This window comes from Haplochromis burtoni, unplaced genomic scaffold (genome assembly GCF_018398535.1).
Source record: "Haplochromis burtoni strain Fernald_Lab_line unplaced genomic scaffold, NCSU_Asbu1 Contig_39, whole genome shotgun sequence".
Classification (NCBI taxonomy): domain Eukaryota; kingdom Metazoa; phylum Chordata; class Actinopteri; order Cichliformes; family Cichlidae; genus Haplochromis; species Haplochromis burtoni.
The window spans coordinates 1,180,586-1,198,202 of record NW_024582400.1 but is presented as its reverse complement, the minus strand read 5'-3'; the positions used below and the strand labels follow the sequence as shown (position 1 = coordinate 1,198,202).

The 17,617-nt window shown below is 41.4% G+C and overlaps 1 protein-coding gene across 1 annotated transcript in view; it reads left to right on the top strand.

Moving 5' to 3' along the window:
- Positions 1-17,617, top strand: part of ahr2 (aryl hydrocarbon receptor 2) — a 104,461-nt gene that overhangs the window by 1,402 nt on the left and 85,442 nt on the right. The window contains exon 2 of the mRNA XM_005919926.2: positions 17,244-17,431. Within this exon, the coding sequence (XP_005919988.1) occupies positions 17,244-17,431 (188 nt within the window). The remainder of the gene's footprint in view (positions 1-17,243; positions 17,432-17,617) is intronic.

The window sequence follows — 17,617 nt, the reverse complement described above, 5'->3', positions numbered from 1 at the left end:
CCCCCCCCCCAACGGCGCAATTTGAAAACTACCTCTGCATAGAGAAGGAACCATTTTTGGACGGAGTTTTGCTCATTTCATTATCCCGTTTTTGTAGGGAAGCCAAGCACAGTGAATCTTTGTTCTTCTGTGCTTTGTCAGAGATGATGTTTCAGGACTTGTTAGAAGCCCTTCGAGCGCCGCTTCAGGTCCCTGAGGTCTTCAGTTTGGGAACCACAAAGTTATTCTTTGCACAAAAACAGAAGAACAGAGCCCTCAGATTGCCCAGCCCTCTAAAGTGAAAAAAATAGAGATATTACTAATGATAGGCTTATTGCTCATGAATTTTGCTGTGAATAAACCACTAGAAGTGGACTTTTCTCTTGCCATTGAACTAGAATGTTCTGAAAGAAACAACAATTCAAACTGGATGTAAACTAGTGGGAAAAAAATCTCTTCATTGACACTTAAACCAACTGGTGCTCATGTGATTTCTGTAGACTGGAGGAGCTGGGACTCTAACCATCGACCTTCTGATTGTAATCCAGTACTCTGGTACGCAATGGCCACATAGTTTAAAAAACATCAATAAATCTGCTTCAAAGATCCTTTAGAGGCCCCCTGTGGTGCTGATGAATGGAAGATACTGTATAGGAGTGAGGATGTCTAAAGGATCAAGTAGATGGTGTTGCTGTTTCCAAAGTCACCACAAGTATGTAAGTCTATTTTAGACCCTTTGGGAAAGAACCCTTTAGAGGTTATATAAAGCACCAGGCTCTAATTGTTCTACTTATATTATTCAAGGTGCTTTTCTAGAGGTTCTCCAAAACACCATCCTGAAGTGTCCTCATCAGACCTCTCATAGGGGTGTAAATAACTTTGGAGAGTTTTTATAAAGCACTGTATTTGAGTCTTGGACACATTACGCTGCTCTGCAGGCTCTCCAGAGAACAATGCTCAGTAAGTTAATAATAGACCCTTAACCATACTGTTAAGACTTAGTAGCACCATGGGCCACTGTATGGGAGTCCTCTAAGGCATCATGAGGCACCATAACATCCTGTTGCATTTCAGCTGATATCCTTAGTTGTGTTGTTGCCTTTGTAGAGGATCTTCTATAACCTTCTATCACCATATTTAAAGTGCTGTAAAGAGCCTTTAAAGAAGTTCTGTATAGCACCATGGTTCAGTTTAAACAACTCCCATGAAGAACTTTCAGAGGGATTCTCCAGGGGGGACATAGTTAATTCGAAACACTGAAAATCGAGGAAAGAACTTTAGATTGGTTCTCTATAGAATCAGTGTTCATTTCCAACACTTAAACATGCAGGAGAGAACCTTTAGAGGGTTCTTTGTAGATTCTATATAGCCCCGTTGATCATTTACACCCTTAAAAGTGCTTTAAGGACCTTGTAGAAGGGTTCTCTGTATCAAAGTGGTTGTTTTAAACTCTTGAAAGTGCAGCACAGAACCTTTAGAAAGGTTCTCCATAACAGCATGGACATTTCAATCCATTAAAAGTGCTATAAAGAACTTTTAGAAGGGTTCTCTAAAGCGCCCTGGGGATATATATTGTTCGAGACCCTTTGCTGTGCCATAAAGAACCCTTTGCTCTCAGCCACGCTGGCCTCCTCACTGTGATTTTTACCAGTTTGTGATTTTTAGCTTTAACAAGCCAGACGGAGTGTTAACTGCCCCGTACAGAACCACAGGCCTGAGCAGGGACCCACGGCAGAACCCAGCCAGAACCGCGGTTTCAGTGTATGTGTGCGTATGTGTGTGGCACTACCTGCATTAATCATAATCAGGACGTAGAGCGCTCTCACGCAATGTTTCCACGAGGGAGGAGGGAGGGAGGGAGGATGGCGTAATCTGAGACTCGCTCTGTTTTTTCTCCTCCTCCTCCTCCGACTGCCACAACATACTTTTTTCCTGTCTTTTTCCTTCTCTCTCTATGTGTTTTAGGGGAGTTTGTTTTTTCCCTCCCTCCCTCCACTCAAATTAACATAGTTCAGTGTCACGCAAAGGGTTACGTAAGTCTGCCATGTTCAGTTTTTAGGAAAAGTTTGTCTTTCTTTTCTTTTTTCTTTCAGGAAACAGTGTTGAGTGAGGGAGTTGTGAGTGTGAGAGTCAGTTAAGCCCACAGAGAGGTCTGGAGGCGGTGTTACAGCAGCCTGCCCTGCGGCAGTGTACCTTTATGTTTACACTGTATTGTACAAGGGAAGCATTTAAATTTATGGTAATGTCCATGTGTGACAGAGACAAAGAGACGGCGGATGGATTGTACAAAGTTGTAAAACAATAACAAGAAGGTTGAATTGCACAACGAGTAGCCAGAAGTATTTGGACATCTGCATGAGAAATCTTGCAGGCGTTCTTGACGTATCAGCCTCCACATTTTGGAGCCGGCTGCAGAAACTTGCAGTGATGTTAGGAAACGAGGGCCTGCCCCGTTTTGGGGTTAAACTCCGTCCCAGAGGTGTTGGAGGAGGCTACTTGACTCCTTCCCACAGATGTTTTATTGCAGCTGGATACTGGACTTCAAAGTGGTGCCAATTCAGTTGAATAACGGTTACTTTTTAGGTGCGTCAAAGCAAAAAAAACCAACTTTCCTGGACTTTACAAATTGCCTTGTGAATGTAAAACTAAGGCATTCCAAATTCAGCATAATAGCCTCACTTGGGAATTTCTTTCATTGCAGTACCGCTGGCTGCCACTGGGACATACTAGTGTCACATCCGGCTCTCTCGCTGCAGGACGGGAAAACACCAAAGCATTCTTGAGGGGTTCTCCAATGAACGATGACCCATTTTAAACTCTTTAAAGAGCAATGAAGAACCTTCAAGAGGTTCTCTGTAGCACCGTGGGTCATTAAAAACCTTTAAAAAGGTTTTTTCTGTAGCAGTCCCTTAATACCCTGAAATATCCAGTAAAGAACCTATTTTTTATGGTTATTGTCATAGTAGTACAATAATGAAACTTTAGGAGGTAGCACCATGGTTCATTTTAAACCCTTAAAAATCCTTTAGATTGGTTCTCTATAGCACCACTGTTGATTTTAAATTGTCAAAAGTGCACTAAGATAATTCAGACCGGTCCTCTTTAGCACCATGGTTCCTTTTAAACCCTGAAAGTCCAGGAAAGAACCTTTAGAAGGGGGTCTTTGGATTACAGCCATACCACCCTGAACCTGCCGATCTCTAAGCAGAGTCGACCCTGGTTAGTAGTGGGTAGGGTGTAAAGTTTTGGGTGGCTGTGACTCAAGAGGTGGAGTGGGTCATTTACCAATCAGAACGTTGCTGGTTTGATCCCTGGCTCCTCTAGCCTGCACGTTGAAGTATGTTTGGGTAAAATACTGATCCCTGAGCTGCCTTTGATGCATCCATTTGAGTACGAGTGTGTGAATTTTAAGTTAAAAAGCACTTGTGTGAAAGAGGCATGTGAGAGAGTGCTTTGAGCACTAAAAATTAAGTAGGAGAGCACAATGTAAATACCAGTCTGTTTACCTTCTCTACAGCAGCATGGTTTGTGGCTCATGTTGTAAAAAAAAAAACAGTGTAAACAAGCTAAGGATATTAAGGATTCTGCTAACTGCTCTTGAGACTGAACTCACATGGGAATAAAATGGTTAGATGTTGCTGCTAAGGTTTTGTTTTGGTGCTCTATGCGATGGGCCAGCTTTCAGCAGAGGCACTGTTTCTTCTTAGGACTGACATGTGACGAACACGAGCGTCCCAACTTTTACTTCCTGGTTGTCATATCAAGGTCAAAACATCATGATGCCACTGAGTCCTTGGAGTAAAAGCATATAGGCATATTTATGTTGGCTAATAAAGCCAACATTTGGATTAATGGGACTTTTGGAGCAGGTAATTTGAGAAAGTCCCACTTCATTTCTTATGAGTATGCGATGTGTTGTGTTGCATTCAATAATTGTTAAAAACAGTGTGATGAGTGTGATGAAGAACTGAAAGTCTCTAAAACAGTTCCAGATTTGTATTTTTTATTTTTCCTGGAACGGTGGGAAAATATCCTTAACAGCTGTAGCTTGTGCCTAACAAAAAGTCTTAAAAATGCCAAATTATCCTGTGCTTAAGCCTGTCGGGATGTCAGTTTAGGCCTGGAATAATTTAAAAACAACTGTGTGGTTATAATGGCATAAGTTTATAAAGTACTTTTCTTAAAGTTACAAACCGCTTCATAGAGATAAACTAGAAAAAACTATTTCAATTTTTTAAAAAGTTACAGCCCAATTGAAGTTTTTTGAGACCAATATCGATATTTGATTATCATAAAAACCTGATATATCGGCCGATATTTTTTTGTCTTTCAGACACATGAAACATAAACAGATCTCCCTCACATTTCTAATGTTGTTTAAAAAAATTTGTTCATGCTTTTCTCAACTTTGCTCTCGTCAGCTGGTTGTTTGTAGCGTTCCAAACACGTGCGCCCAACAGGGAAGTTGTGCAATGCCAAAACTACATAACATGAACATTCATAACATGCCTAAAGGATGTTTCTCTTGTCTTTTTTTGTCTTTTAAATTTTCATTTAATTTCCGTTATGAATGCTGATACAGGTAAATCGTTAATAACTAATATGGGCTTACATATCAGCCCTGCTAATATATCGATCAGTTTCTAAAAAATAAAATCCCTGGGAAGAACAAAAAAGAGCAGAATATCTAAAATAAATAACACTATTAGTGACAAACCAAGGACTAAAACTACCGTAAACAATCATAACAGCCTTTCACTAAATTAATGTTTCACAGTTAAAGTCACAGTTCTGGTCTCAGTGTGGAGACTGTCAACCAGCAAAGTCGAACTGAGACATCAGAGTAACCAACAGAGCCCATGGGGGTTAATAAATCCTGCACGTACTTAAGAACAAGGACATCTTTATGTTGAAGATTTTTCCTCAATTTTAACTGCAGTAGTAGGAACAAAGAGAAGGAGAGGTTGGGGCAGATAGGGAAGATGCTGGAAAAGTACTAAGAAACACAAGAAATGACCCCAAAAGAAAACTATGAACAGACACTGAACTTGGCAAACAACTCCAGATCAACTCGGGTGCTTCTTTCACTGAGCTCTTTCATACTTGGGTTGTGAAACAGGTGTTAAATTGCAGGTATGATATTGGCTCTGGTGTCTTAATTCCAGCAGGGAACAGGCGCCAAAATCATCTTTAGTTTCTATTGTTCTGAAAAGGTGTCGTTGGCGCGTCTGAGACAAAAGTGCCTTTGTGTGAATGCAGGGGAGTGTTTCTCTGAGTCCAACACACCCCCTCCTGACCCCCCCGCTCTCTCTCTCTCTCTCTCTCTCTCTCTCTCTCTCAGACACAAACACACGTAACACACACTCATATTTACAGTCCACGCCCCTTCCAGGACAGATCTGGCAGATAAAGCGAGCGGCAACAACACTGGCCGCTCATTGTTCTTGCAGGGAGCTGTGCTGTGAGGAATGCAGCGATAGCCATCTCGCCTCGATTTCAGATATGTCGTGTTTTGGAGTATTATTGGAAGCAGATGTCTTATTTACAGCAGGGTTAGCCAAGCAGGGCTTCATCAGGGGCCGTGCTTTACACATACGTGTTACACTTACAGCTCATCCATTCAGCCTACAGCCATTCCCACAGAGGCTGCAGGCTTTTAATAGTTACAGCAAAGTCACTTTTCCTGCACCCCCTTGCTGTATTTCACATTTTAGACTGCAAGCGTGTTTACAAAATTAACGTCTAAGATCACAGCAAAGTTTAGAGATGCAGGCTGTTTGGTTCCTAATGTCATTTCTAGATATAGATGGTTGTTTTTTTTAAACAGTAACACAGTGAAGTCATGCTGCACTCACTTTAAGGTCAGTCCAGAAGAAATCAGTCATAGCTGAGCAAAGCTGCCGCTTGACTTTCTCATAATCAGCTGATTTTTTTGTTTTTGTTTAAAAAAGCACAATATCCATGTTAAATTTTAGCTTCACGCTATGAATATTTTCCAAGTTGAAGGCCCTGAGAGTTTGAAAGGATGGGGGAAGGTTTTCTCAACTTTGTTGGGGGAAAAAAGGGAGTTTTGAGACCTCATATCCATATTCAGGGCTAAAAGACAAGCACCTTTACCCTGGACGTTTGAACAGTTTTCTCATAAGTCACTGGAGAAAAATACAAAAGCAATAGTTTGGGTAAACATGTGGGATAGGCGGTGGCTCAAAACAAGTTACAGCATATGAAAGGTCTCCCTTTTACCTACATTTTGATACCACACTCATCTTGCTGCAGTTCCTTCTGGGTCACAGTGGTTTTCTAACATAGTCAGATTTGAGCTCTGTGTAATGTTTCAAAGGTTAAAATCAGCTGATTGTGAGGGGTCAGGTGGGAGCTGCTGACTGATTTTTTTTTCTTGAAATGACCATGGCTTATGATTAATATTTGATGTCATGTTTTCTTTTATATTGCTAAAGGAAATTTGTCAACTTTAATCTTGAGTCCAGCCTCTAGCAAGCAAATATGCAGTATTTATTTATGTATAACGCTGTATAGACGGCAATCACACAGCAATTCAACCCCACCTTATTTAACTTGTTTAAAACACACAATAGACAAATCTATGGTTAAAAGCCTACGAGATGAAATTATTGCATAAAAGCAGAACTGGTGCAAACATGATGTAACTCAGACATAAACAGACACTAAAGCCTTGTCTCAGCACAGTTTCATTGAGTCTGAATTTAACATAATTCATAGTAGCCTGCTCTTATTGTTGAAATGCAGTTTAGTCTTTTATAAGTAAACATGTAAAAAGAACACTATGTGGAAAAAAACATTCACTTATGTGCACATTACACCTGTAGGGGCTGCTTGGTAAAAGAAGGCCATGCTCCTGGTGCACAGACTTTGCACTGATGTTAATGCCAGAGGAGGTTTTGGAGAGTTTTATGCACGATGCAGCTCAGCACTCGCACACTCTGCTCTATAATGGCATGTGGTCTAAGTGGCTGTGGTTCTAAAAACTTCTGCTTTGCAATAACGTTGATGGTGGGTTTAATAATAAGTAGGGAAATATTACATAAACTAAATTGTTGCAACACTGGCATGCTGTTACAGCATCGCACTCAAATTCATTGAGCTCTTTAGAATGATCCCTTCTTTCACAAATGTTTGTAAAGGCAGACTGCATGGCTAGCTGCTTGGTTTCTACACCTGTGCATGAATTTCAATCATGACTTTGTCATTTTGATCTGTTTTTGACTCAAGAGCAAGAAGAAAACTTTCTAGCTGCTATGCTGTAGTTAAAGCACTGGGTCACTTGGGATGTGATGGTTTGTTAGTATAATTAGTGGACCATGTCGATCTGTTGATGCATGCTCAGGTATCCAGATAAGGAAATCCTAGAAAGTTGATCCTGTTCATCAGTGAGAGAAATGTTCCATCACTCATCTAAATAACTTCTTCAATCTAAGCTCACTGCAGGTTTCCTTGTAAACAGTACGTGACTACAAGCTAGCACCATTGCTGCGAGCTCAGTATCTGTTTCAGTTTTCTGGGACTTTGTTGGTGTTTTCAAACGGCCTCGGTCTAAAACATTTTTATCATGGGTTAAGATGCGCCCAGAGTTTGGGGAGTTTTGGGCAAGGTAATCTCCAATTAACCTGTCATGACATGTGAAGTGCAAACCTGCTGTGGGACTTTGGTGCGCATGTTTGTGTAGTTGTGCTGTTAATGAGAGGGTTTTGCAATTCCACACATTGGTAAACTTTAACAACAGCCAATCAGAGCCTGGAAGGAGACAGATGACAAAGAGAGTTTTCAGCCTCTCGGTTTTTGGAGTGCGCTGTCATGTAGCTTTTCTGGAGCCAGAAGTGACCATATTTGGATGAGTGGCTGAAATACTAAGCTAATTCTTGCTAGCTTGTTAGCTTTATAGATATCTGTTAATAAGTAAGGTTTAAGACTAACCAAAAACTAAAATTTCACTCATCAACACTCATGCACAGACTTCTTGCATGATCTGTTAGTGCATATAGCCTCACAGGAACCAGGTTATCAATCTGGTAATTGCATTAAAATGCTTTACAAGGCACGATTGAGCGGTCCAGCTCACCGACTCCAGCTCCTTTAGCACACCTAGATTTAAATTTAATCAGAGTGACCCTTACCTTTGAGCCTTAACAAAAGCCACATGAATAAGTTTAAGAAAGCAAAAGAAAAAATAAGAAGTAACGAAATTAAAACGATGTAACAGAAGGAGAGAAAAATAGAAGACGACGGTTTGAAAGTAAAAGGGAGAAAGAGAAACCACAGCAACGACCAAAATATGCATAAATAACAGTGACAATGTTACTAAACATCACAGAGTGCTAATAATATGAAATATTTTTAGAGGCAGAGGCAGCCCAAGATGCTGTGTGTCTGTGCGAACCTGTGTGTGTGAGCCTGCTTGTATTCATAAGGTTTCTCCATGTAGTGTCTAATAGTGGGTGTAGGGAGCCACAGCCCCACCCCCAGGAACAGAAGCAGGCAGGGAGGAGGCCCGGGCCCCAGTTATCCAGCGAGCCAGTGCATATGGCGCAGAAGAACCTCTGCCAGACAATATCGGGCGTCAGCTCCTCCCCAGAACCCTCAATGTCCACACGCAATTTAAATCTAAAAAGGGGGCACTGGCACCGGAGGTGAGGCTGAAGATGTGCATCGCGTCTATCCCCAACGCCCTATATGTGCCAAAGTTAAAATAACTCACCTCCCTACAGGTGTAAAGGAGGGAGAACTCAGCTAAAGAGACCAAAGCTGTTCATTAGAGTCAACCTGTAAACATAAAGTTGGGCTTCTTAACACGAGAGGTTATCGGGGGACTGCCCTGGAGGTCAACTCCTTACTACGGGAGCTGATTGAAGGGCTGAGATAGAGAGAGAGAGAGAGAACTTGTAGATGTGTGACAAGATCACAACAAAGTAATCACACCGACAGTTTTCTGAGTTACAGATGAGTATCTTTAGCATGTACCCAGTCCGTATTTTCTTCAAGTGTATGTATGTTTGAGATGTGAGAGCAGGAAGTCCAGGAATAACTGCTCTGCAGGTTTTGCTATTTTTAGGGTCACGTTTGTCATTTTTTTGTTACACTTCATCTCATCAATCACAGTCACACAGATATCACAGATGGCTTTGCTCAGTCTGTGTTTGAGCACATGTGCCCTGTAATTATATGTTTAGAACTGCAAAACCAGGCTTTTAAGGCTTTATAGAAAAGAAATACTCTCTTGAAACTCGTGGGTTGATCTGTGGTATATTTTTGGCTTGTTTTTTCTTTTTAGTCCTTTAACCTGTTGTTGCTTTTTCCTATAAGAACATAAAAGTTAACCCCACCAGGTAAAGTGAGAGTCTAGCAAATAAAACCCCATCAATTTACATTTAATTTACATTTCAGACACCAAGCTAGCAGTTCCCTAGAGATGTTTAAAAGAAGCCGAAGCTGAAAATGCAAAGCAAAGTGAGTAGCGAACAGGGAGAGATTTCTGTCCTTTCATCTCATAATTTGAATCAAATTTTTCTGTGTGACAGGTGGTTTTATTCTACTACTTTTTGCATATGAGATATCTGCTAATAACCAGTCCACGAACTTCCTGCTTGGTACTTTGTGTTTCTATGCGGTTTGTGTTGGCTTGTGTTTTTCTGCAACCTCAGACCAGAAATCAGGAGGTTAAAGGGTCGAACGCCACAGTTTTAACACATAGAGCACGCTCAGTGTCATTCAGGTGCACCCACACTCTGCAGGCGGCTTCTCAAGTGGCCTCGCATGACCTGAAATCCTCGGCGGAGTCATCGGCAGGAACATCTGAACCAGATTTAAATCTGAGCAGCAGCAGAAGCGCAGCTAGTCTGTGTGAGATCAACCTTTGAGTGGGAGGTTGCAGGTTTGCGTTCCCACAACAACCAGATGCTCTCCTCGAGTGTCCCCGGGCAAAACGCCAGCGCCTCTCCCAGTGCTCACTTTAAGGTCAGAGCTGCTGTCACTGACCTGCTTTGAAACTTGTTTTCACTGAGTGCCACACTGGGAAATGAGAATCACATCAGGGGCCAGCATGGATGTAAAGAGGGCTTGCAGGGATTTCCTGTTTCACAGTGGACCTTTGGCGGCTTCATTCAGGATACTTTGAACATGTATTGCATTATTTGTCAGAAACCTGCATCTCTGGCCTCTCTCTGAATGGTTTCCACAAAATGCCTACCTGACAAAGACAAGTAAAGACCATCAGTATTATACAGTGTGTCAGGTGTGGAGCTGAGTTTTAAAATAGAAGATCTTCTAAATTTCCCCTCAGGGAGGCTTTTTAGCAGGTGCCATTTAGTGAATTGTCCGTTTAATGTTTAAAAAAACCTCAAAAAAACCTCAAATCACATCTGTCATTTAGCTTTTCACAGCATATTCATCATGTACAATACTTGGAGTTTACTTAAATTCCCTCTCCTTGTATACTGAACATTGTTAATTTCAAGCCATTTAGCAGAGCCGTTAACAGAAGATTGTGCCTACTGGATGCACAAGCTGTAGGGCATCACATTGAAAAAATACAATGGTGTGTTGTAAAGCTCTCTCCATGCCCTTTCATATGATATATTACTCAATATATCAGTTTTTGACTGCCATTGTTAGGGCCCAAGGTCAAAGTTGACCTTGGGCCCTAACAATGGCAGTCAAGGTCAAATGCTTAGCTAACCTAGGTACTTATGTCCCCTGAGGCCTGGTATATTGCTGTGAAGTTTTAAGACGATCCATAAAAATTGTGGGTTCATATAAAGTTTTTACTTATTTTAAGATTTGGTGTGACTTTCACCAAAATTACCATCACACAAAACTTGAACATAGTATCTTGAAAACTGGATGTTAGATCGCTAACAAACAGAACTGATTTTACTCCCTCTGTTCGGGGGGACAGTGATGTGATAGCTTGAAGTTTTACTTTGCTGCATAGCACTTGTGTCCTTTTAAACTGTCATCTTGATTTCTTATTGCTGAATGAGATTCATTTTTGCCAGATATGACTGTTTGCATGTCTCCTTGACGCCTCAGTGGACACAACTTTATTTCTGTACTTCACCAAAGACAGCAACCTGTGAACTGTGACAGATCATGAGTTGGATGAGCTTATATTGAAAATTTCTGCAGGACCTCCTTTCATCTTCTATCTGAAATCTTCCGCTTTAGAGTTTGTTTCTCAGAAAGTCTGAGTGAAAAAAACAAGGCAGTGTTGGTTACATATGTAACCGCTGACCGCTGAAGAAGGATCAGTATGTCCATTAGCAGTTGTGAATTCGGTTGAGCTGAAATACAGATGATGTGTGCAAAAATAGCTCCTTGTGCTAAACATATATCAGTTTCTCTAGTGCTGCAGAGACATTTCCAGTGGATTAACTTTTATTTCTTATAGCAATGTGCAGCACTCCACCCAATTTATCAAAAATTGTAATGTCTGGCTCCAAAATTCGACATAGTAGTGGCCAAAAAGGTAACTTTGGGTAAAGAGGTCTGGCGCGAACCTCTCTCAAGTTTGCTAAAAATACAGCTCTTTTTAGATGTGCTTTTTTCACGTAGAAAGCAGAAGTTAAACAGACAGACGCATGTCTCAGTTTTAAAAAGTGAGGTGTATCTAATCGCAGAACATGTCTGACTTTAGGGAAGTCTGTGGTTGGCGCCTGTGCTGTGTTATACTTAAATGAGTATGAATATTGAAGTTTGCCTATGTGGGCTGTAAAAACCGACTTAAAAAAAGTCACTCAGAAAACTCAAAAGCGACCACAGTGAACCAAAAGAATCTCCAGGGACAGTTTTAAGGTGCTCCACAGTGTCACACCTTCTCAGGGAAAAAGAAAAGCTCCTCTGTGCTCTGGACGTCTGGTTCGAGTTATAGACGAGATGCCGGGCGGGTTTGCTGCTGGAGTTCAGTTACAGATACCTGCCTTCAATGGCGCTGACCTGCAGCCATCAAGGTTTATTTACCACTTTGCACAAGTCCTTACCAAGCCAGCGTGAGCAACAGGACTGATGGGTTTATTGTAAATTAAACACCCCGCATTCTGATCGGCTCTGGAATAGAGAAGTGAACACGTGTCACAAGGGAAGAAGATTATCTCACACCCAGAGATAATCACCAGACACAACAGCAGCTGGAGCAACAGTTTAAACAGCTATTTAAGTAGAAAAAGAACCTTAAAAACCAACTTTAACATTAATGAAATCGGGAAGTTGCATTCATATGAAATATGATGCCAAGCTTCATCACACAAGGTTACATATCAGCTACTCAGAGAAGCTCTCAGCATTAGCCCTACGTTGTTCTCACACAGTCATCCTCTTTGTCCTACTTTCAGTTAAAACATTAGACCATTAGATGTACAGCTGAGTGATATGGATACCCAAGATCATGTCTTGATATTTGCAGGTTGAATGGTGACAGAAGATAATTATCTGCCTTTTCTATGAAAGCGATATGTGAGATATCACAGCTACTTAGTTGGCATGGTAAAAAAAGCGAGGCTTCCTCTTTAGAAACATCAGTATGTCCGCTAACAGGAGCGTTAGATATTAAAAATACAAGTTAATCAGCTGGAAATTCATGAACTTATATCTATATCTATATATATGCTGCTACAGTTTTACAAAATCAGAAACAGGAGCACCAGCCATAACAGAAAGTAAAGCCTTATTCTGCTGTGGCCTTTTCACTGCTTTACCTGCAGCCGTACAGCTTTATCTAATGAGGAACTGAAACTGTTACACTCCATCAGAGTCCACTGGAAGAAACTGCAATTTTACCTCAGAGAATACACACAATATTTGCCCGCCACAGCCTTGTTGTTAGATGCACAAAGTGACCAGAAACTGTGGTTTTGTGTCATGTAAATATCTGTGTTTCTGTTGGTGGAGGCTTTGAAAAGACACAACACATAATTGCACAAGGGGTGCAGTTATGTGTTACGTACGTTTTTTTGTTAGGTGACATTTTTTCATTTAAATGCATTTTATTGCTAATGTCCGATCAGATTGTAAAATAACTTAGTGAGACCTCGCCTGGCTCTATCTGTTGCTTCTAACAGCCTGTATGCTGATTTCTATGTATAGGACTCAACTCAGGTTGGATTTTTAGTTGTTCTCTTCAGGGGTCATTGTCAGCAATTAGTCAACATTAGCTTAGAAAAGCTTGGAAATTAAATTGATGCTTTTGTAGCCTGAAGAACTGCTGATGGCTAAATTGCCCCCCTTTGTAAGTTGCCTCAGGACTCACTCAGGCCTAGAGACTGATCGGCAGCCACATGGCAATTTACAGTTGCTGGGGAGAAGCGTGCATTCCCTGAACGTTTGAGCAAAGAGGATGATGTAGCAAAACCCCCATTGTGACTGCGTGGAAGACTTGTCTGTAAACATTTGCAGTTTGCTCTCAGGTCTGCAGTGAAAGTTGAAAAAGTTCAAGGTAACCTGGAAATATGGATTATTCACCTTCGAAGTAAAAGTTGCACCTTTTGAAATGTGTTGGTTTCAGTGGTCAGGAACAATCTTTTTTTTTTTTTCAGGTTGTAGTAGTTTAGTCAAGAGCAGATTGCTGCGGTTGCCTGGAAGATACAATCCTGTCTGTGAAGAGTTGACAAATTCTTACTCAGTGAGAAACCGGAAACGGGGAATGTTCTCCTTCAAAGTAAAAGTTGTGCCTTCTTGCTGCAGAAGAGCGTCTGTTTGTGCTGCATATTAAGTGCCTTGAGTGCCAAAATTAATTAAATAAATAGATCACTGAATAATAAATTAAATATCCCATTAATGAATTAAAAGGGGAAATAATTCATTAAATATATAGGTAATCATAAAATGTCATTTCATTTAAAACATTTTTACAATTATTTATTTCCCGTTATAATTAATTAACACATTTAATTTATTATTAGATTGTGTATTTAGTTAATTCATTTTGGCACTCAAGGCCCTCCACTGTCACACTTTTCACGGTTTCATTACCACTCGGCAAGTAGTTAGCAACTTCCAGCAACCTTCAGAAGCCACTTGCCATCTCACCACAGAATACACACTGTTCCCTAGCAACTGGTGGTTACCGGGGAGTCACTGCCATCTTCTAGGCCTGTTTCACAACAACTGGAATCAACTTCCAGCAACCACTTACAACTGATCTTTGATCACACATTTTCTTCTTGTGACCGATGGTTGCTGAGTAGTCTTGAGACCTGTGACTGAAACTCAGGCTCACATGATTCAGCTAAATATTTTTTCGCGCTCTCAAAAGAAAGCAGTAAAGACTAATACCTCTGTTCACGCCTTTCAGTTTCAAAATTCACACGGCGTCTCTTAAATAAATACAGACAGCAACTTTTCAATGCCGAAAGAACTTTCTGCACTGATGCAGACAGTAGTTAAGTGATCCGAAACATCGGTTTAAACCTTCAGCTTGTGTTTACTGGCTCTCTTGCATGTTATGCTTTCGTAGTGACGACTGAGTGAGCAGCCACCGACACCTATGGCGGTGAAGGTGATCGTCACTTCCAGCACTTCATTTGTCAACAGCTGGGGTTGCCTTTGCTAATTTGCACATTTTAACCCAAACCGCAGTCCTTCCCCAACCATAACCAAGCAACCTTTGGTCCCAAAATTTAAGCAGTAACCAGAAGTGAAAAATGAAACTAGGTGCAAATAAAAAAAAAGATCCAAATGGGAAGTGAAACAGGGTCCCTGGGCTGTTCACCCTTAAACAAGTAACCACTGTCCATTATACCTCCAGTATGGCCATAATTCACGAGCACTGGTAAATCACGTGATGGCAGTGATGGGGGCAGTTGCATCATTAAAAGGAGTTTGTTATAGTAGATACACTGCCCAGCTTTAGACTGAAGCTGCTAATGTCTGTGTATGGATGTGCAGCTAAAGAGGAGTGTGGTCAGTCTAGATTTCAGCTGTGCAGTCTTGGATTTGTGCAGATCTGATTTAAAATCTTCCCCCTATCATAATAGATAAGTCTGATGAAGCCCTGTATTAGGCAAACATCTTTATACAGAGTTACACCTGCTTTTCATGACCTGATGCTGTAGTTTATTCAGAGTGTGTGAAGTCTGCACCTTTTAGTTTCATGTTTTCTGTAAATAAAATTGACCTTTTGAAATGGAAGAAACCTCATTTAGGAAGGAAGCTCTCCATTTCCTGTCACATTGAAAGTATATAAACCTCCTCAGCCTCGAAACTCTCACACTCGCACTAAAGTGGATCATCTTTGATCGCTGTCGCTGTCCCAAAGCAAGCGAGCTTACTGAACAGGGCTGAGCACACACGCTTGGTAAACAAGTCTGGCAACAGGTTACATCACTCTTCGGCTCACCTGGTTCCCATGGCAAGAGTGGATGGAGCAGATTAGACTCTGGAGAGCAGAGGTGGTCGGGGCTTTGTTATTTTTCCACTCAGCCAACTGTCAGCAGCTCTGAAGGAAAACAACCGCGCTGAACTGATCAGTGTGTGATACCTGACCCATAATCCAGCACGCAAACTCAATTTCAGCTCATGGATTTCTTCCATTTGATAGAATAGCTGCCCCTTTGAATCACCTCTTCTCTATTCAAATGATGTAAAACAGAGGAATTGCAGTATTTCTGATGCTGTATAATACTTTTTTCAACAAGTACAAGTACTTCTGAACAGTTCTGGAAGCTCATGATGGGAAAATCCCATACAAACACATTTATTTTAGGATGTTTTCCCTTACGTCCTTGGAATTTCTTTTGCTTAGTACAAACAATTCGAGTGAACTGAGAATCTGGAAAACATGGAACAGAGTGTTTTGGTCACCTTGTCAACAGCCTGAGACAAGGTGGACCTGAGACTATTCTGAATGCTCTAGAAAATGTGTTTTCTTTCTTAATGCGGATTTTGTTGATCTATGAGTTGATTAGTTGAGTGCTTGTTTAGTCGATTTTATTTGATGTGAGTAAAAGAATTCACAAATCCATTGTGAGGTTTGATTTTTAGTGGATTTCAGCTCGCTGTGAGGTCTTCACCGTGTCTTCACTTCACTTGTGTTGGCCCAGGTTCATATTGCTATGATGTCATAGTTTAGTTATGTGGAAAAAATCTGCCAATGTCCACTTAGGGAAAAAAAATCCCCCAAAAGGGGGGTGGTTAGGGTTGGGGTTGGAGTTGGGGGTTAGGATGTGGATCGTGGTTAGGGTTACGGGGCTGTAGTTAGGGTTATGGTTATGGGGTTTGGGTTTGGTGTGATGGTGTTTTCATTTTGCAGAACTGTGACGTCACAACAACAATGACTGGTCAGTTGCAATGTTGAACCTGGACCAACATTATTTATGATGATCCAGGAACAACACTAACACGAGGATATCGGTGGGATCCACTTTTTGCCTTCAGAACAGTCTTAGTTCTTCATGTCACAGATTCAAAAAGGTGATGGAAACATTCCTCACAGATTTATGTCCATATTGACATGACAGCATCACACTGTTACACATGATGTGAATGTGCTTTTCCACAATGTCCCAAAGGTGCTCTATTGGACTGAGATCTGGTAACTGTGGAGGCCGTTTGAGTGCAGTGAACTTTTGAGTTCTGTGACATGGTGCGTTATCCTGCTGCTATCCTGCTTGAACTATTAATACAAGGCCGGATGTATCCATGATTATTTAAGTTGTTTATGCCAAAGTCTGACCCTGCAATCTGAAACTGAAACTTATCACCAGGCAGCATAATGCAGCTTTCTGTTGTTCGGTTTTGTAAGCCTGTCTGAATTGTAGCCTCAGTTTCCTGTTCTTGGCTGACACACCCTCTGTGCTCTTCAGTTTCAAGGTTCAGTATGTTTTGTGCGTTCAGAGATGCTCTTCTGCATACTTTTGTTGTAACGAGTGGTTATTTGAGTGGCCGTTGCCTTCCTGCCTTCTCAGTCATGCTTCATTTGGTCCCTAATGTAGACATAGAGGGAGCCATGGTTTACTCAAGGATGTCTGATGCTTGTTCGGCAGTGTCTTTTCTGTCTGCATGTCATCTCAGTTTATCCCAGCTGCTCTTATACTGACGAACACACACGTCAGTATACAGAACACATGCAGCTCCCAACTTTGTTTGTTGGGCTTCTCATGACCTCTCTCATTCTCAAACCAACGTTTTGACTCTGAAGAGAAACCGACCTTTTCCAAGAGTCACTTGAGATGTGGAGTTTCTCGGTCGTCAACCTGTCCTTTTAAAATAACCCCCTGTGTCTCTTTTTGTATGCACAGGCCCAAACCTCCACCTCCCGAGGGCGCCAAGTCCAACCCATCCAAACGCCATCGCGACAGGCTCAACGGCGAGCTGGACAAGCTCACCAGCCTGCTGCCCTTCACAGAGGAGGTGCGGTCCCGGCTGGACAAGCTGTCCGTCCTCCGCCTCAGCGTTGGGTACCTGAAGGTCAAGGGCTACTTCAACGGTAAGTCTTTGATCAACTCCCACGTCTGACAAATGCAATCCATCAAATCAGAGTTTGTAGGATTTGTTTCAGATATGACAGGATATATATTATATATATAAGTCTTTGCGCAATGTTTGGCACCTAGTGAGTGAAAGGATGCTGTGTCACTGCTTCAGACACGTAACAATATATGAGTACGTGATG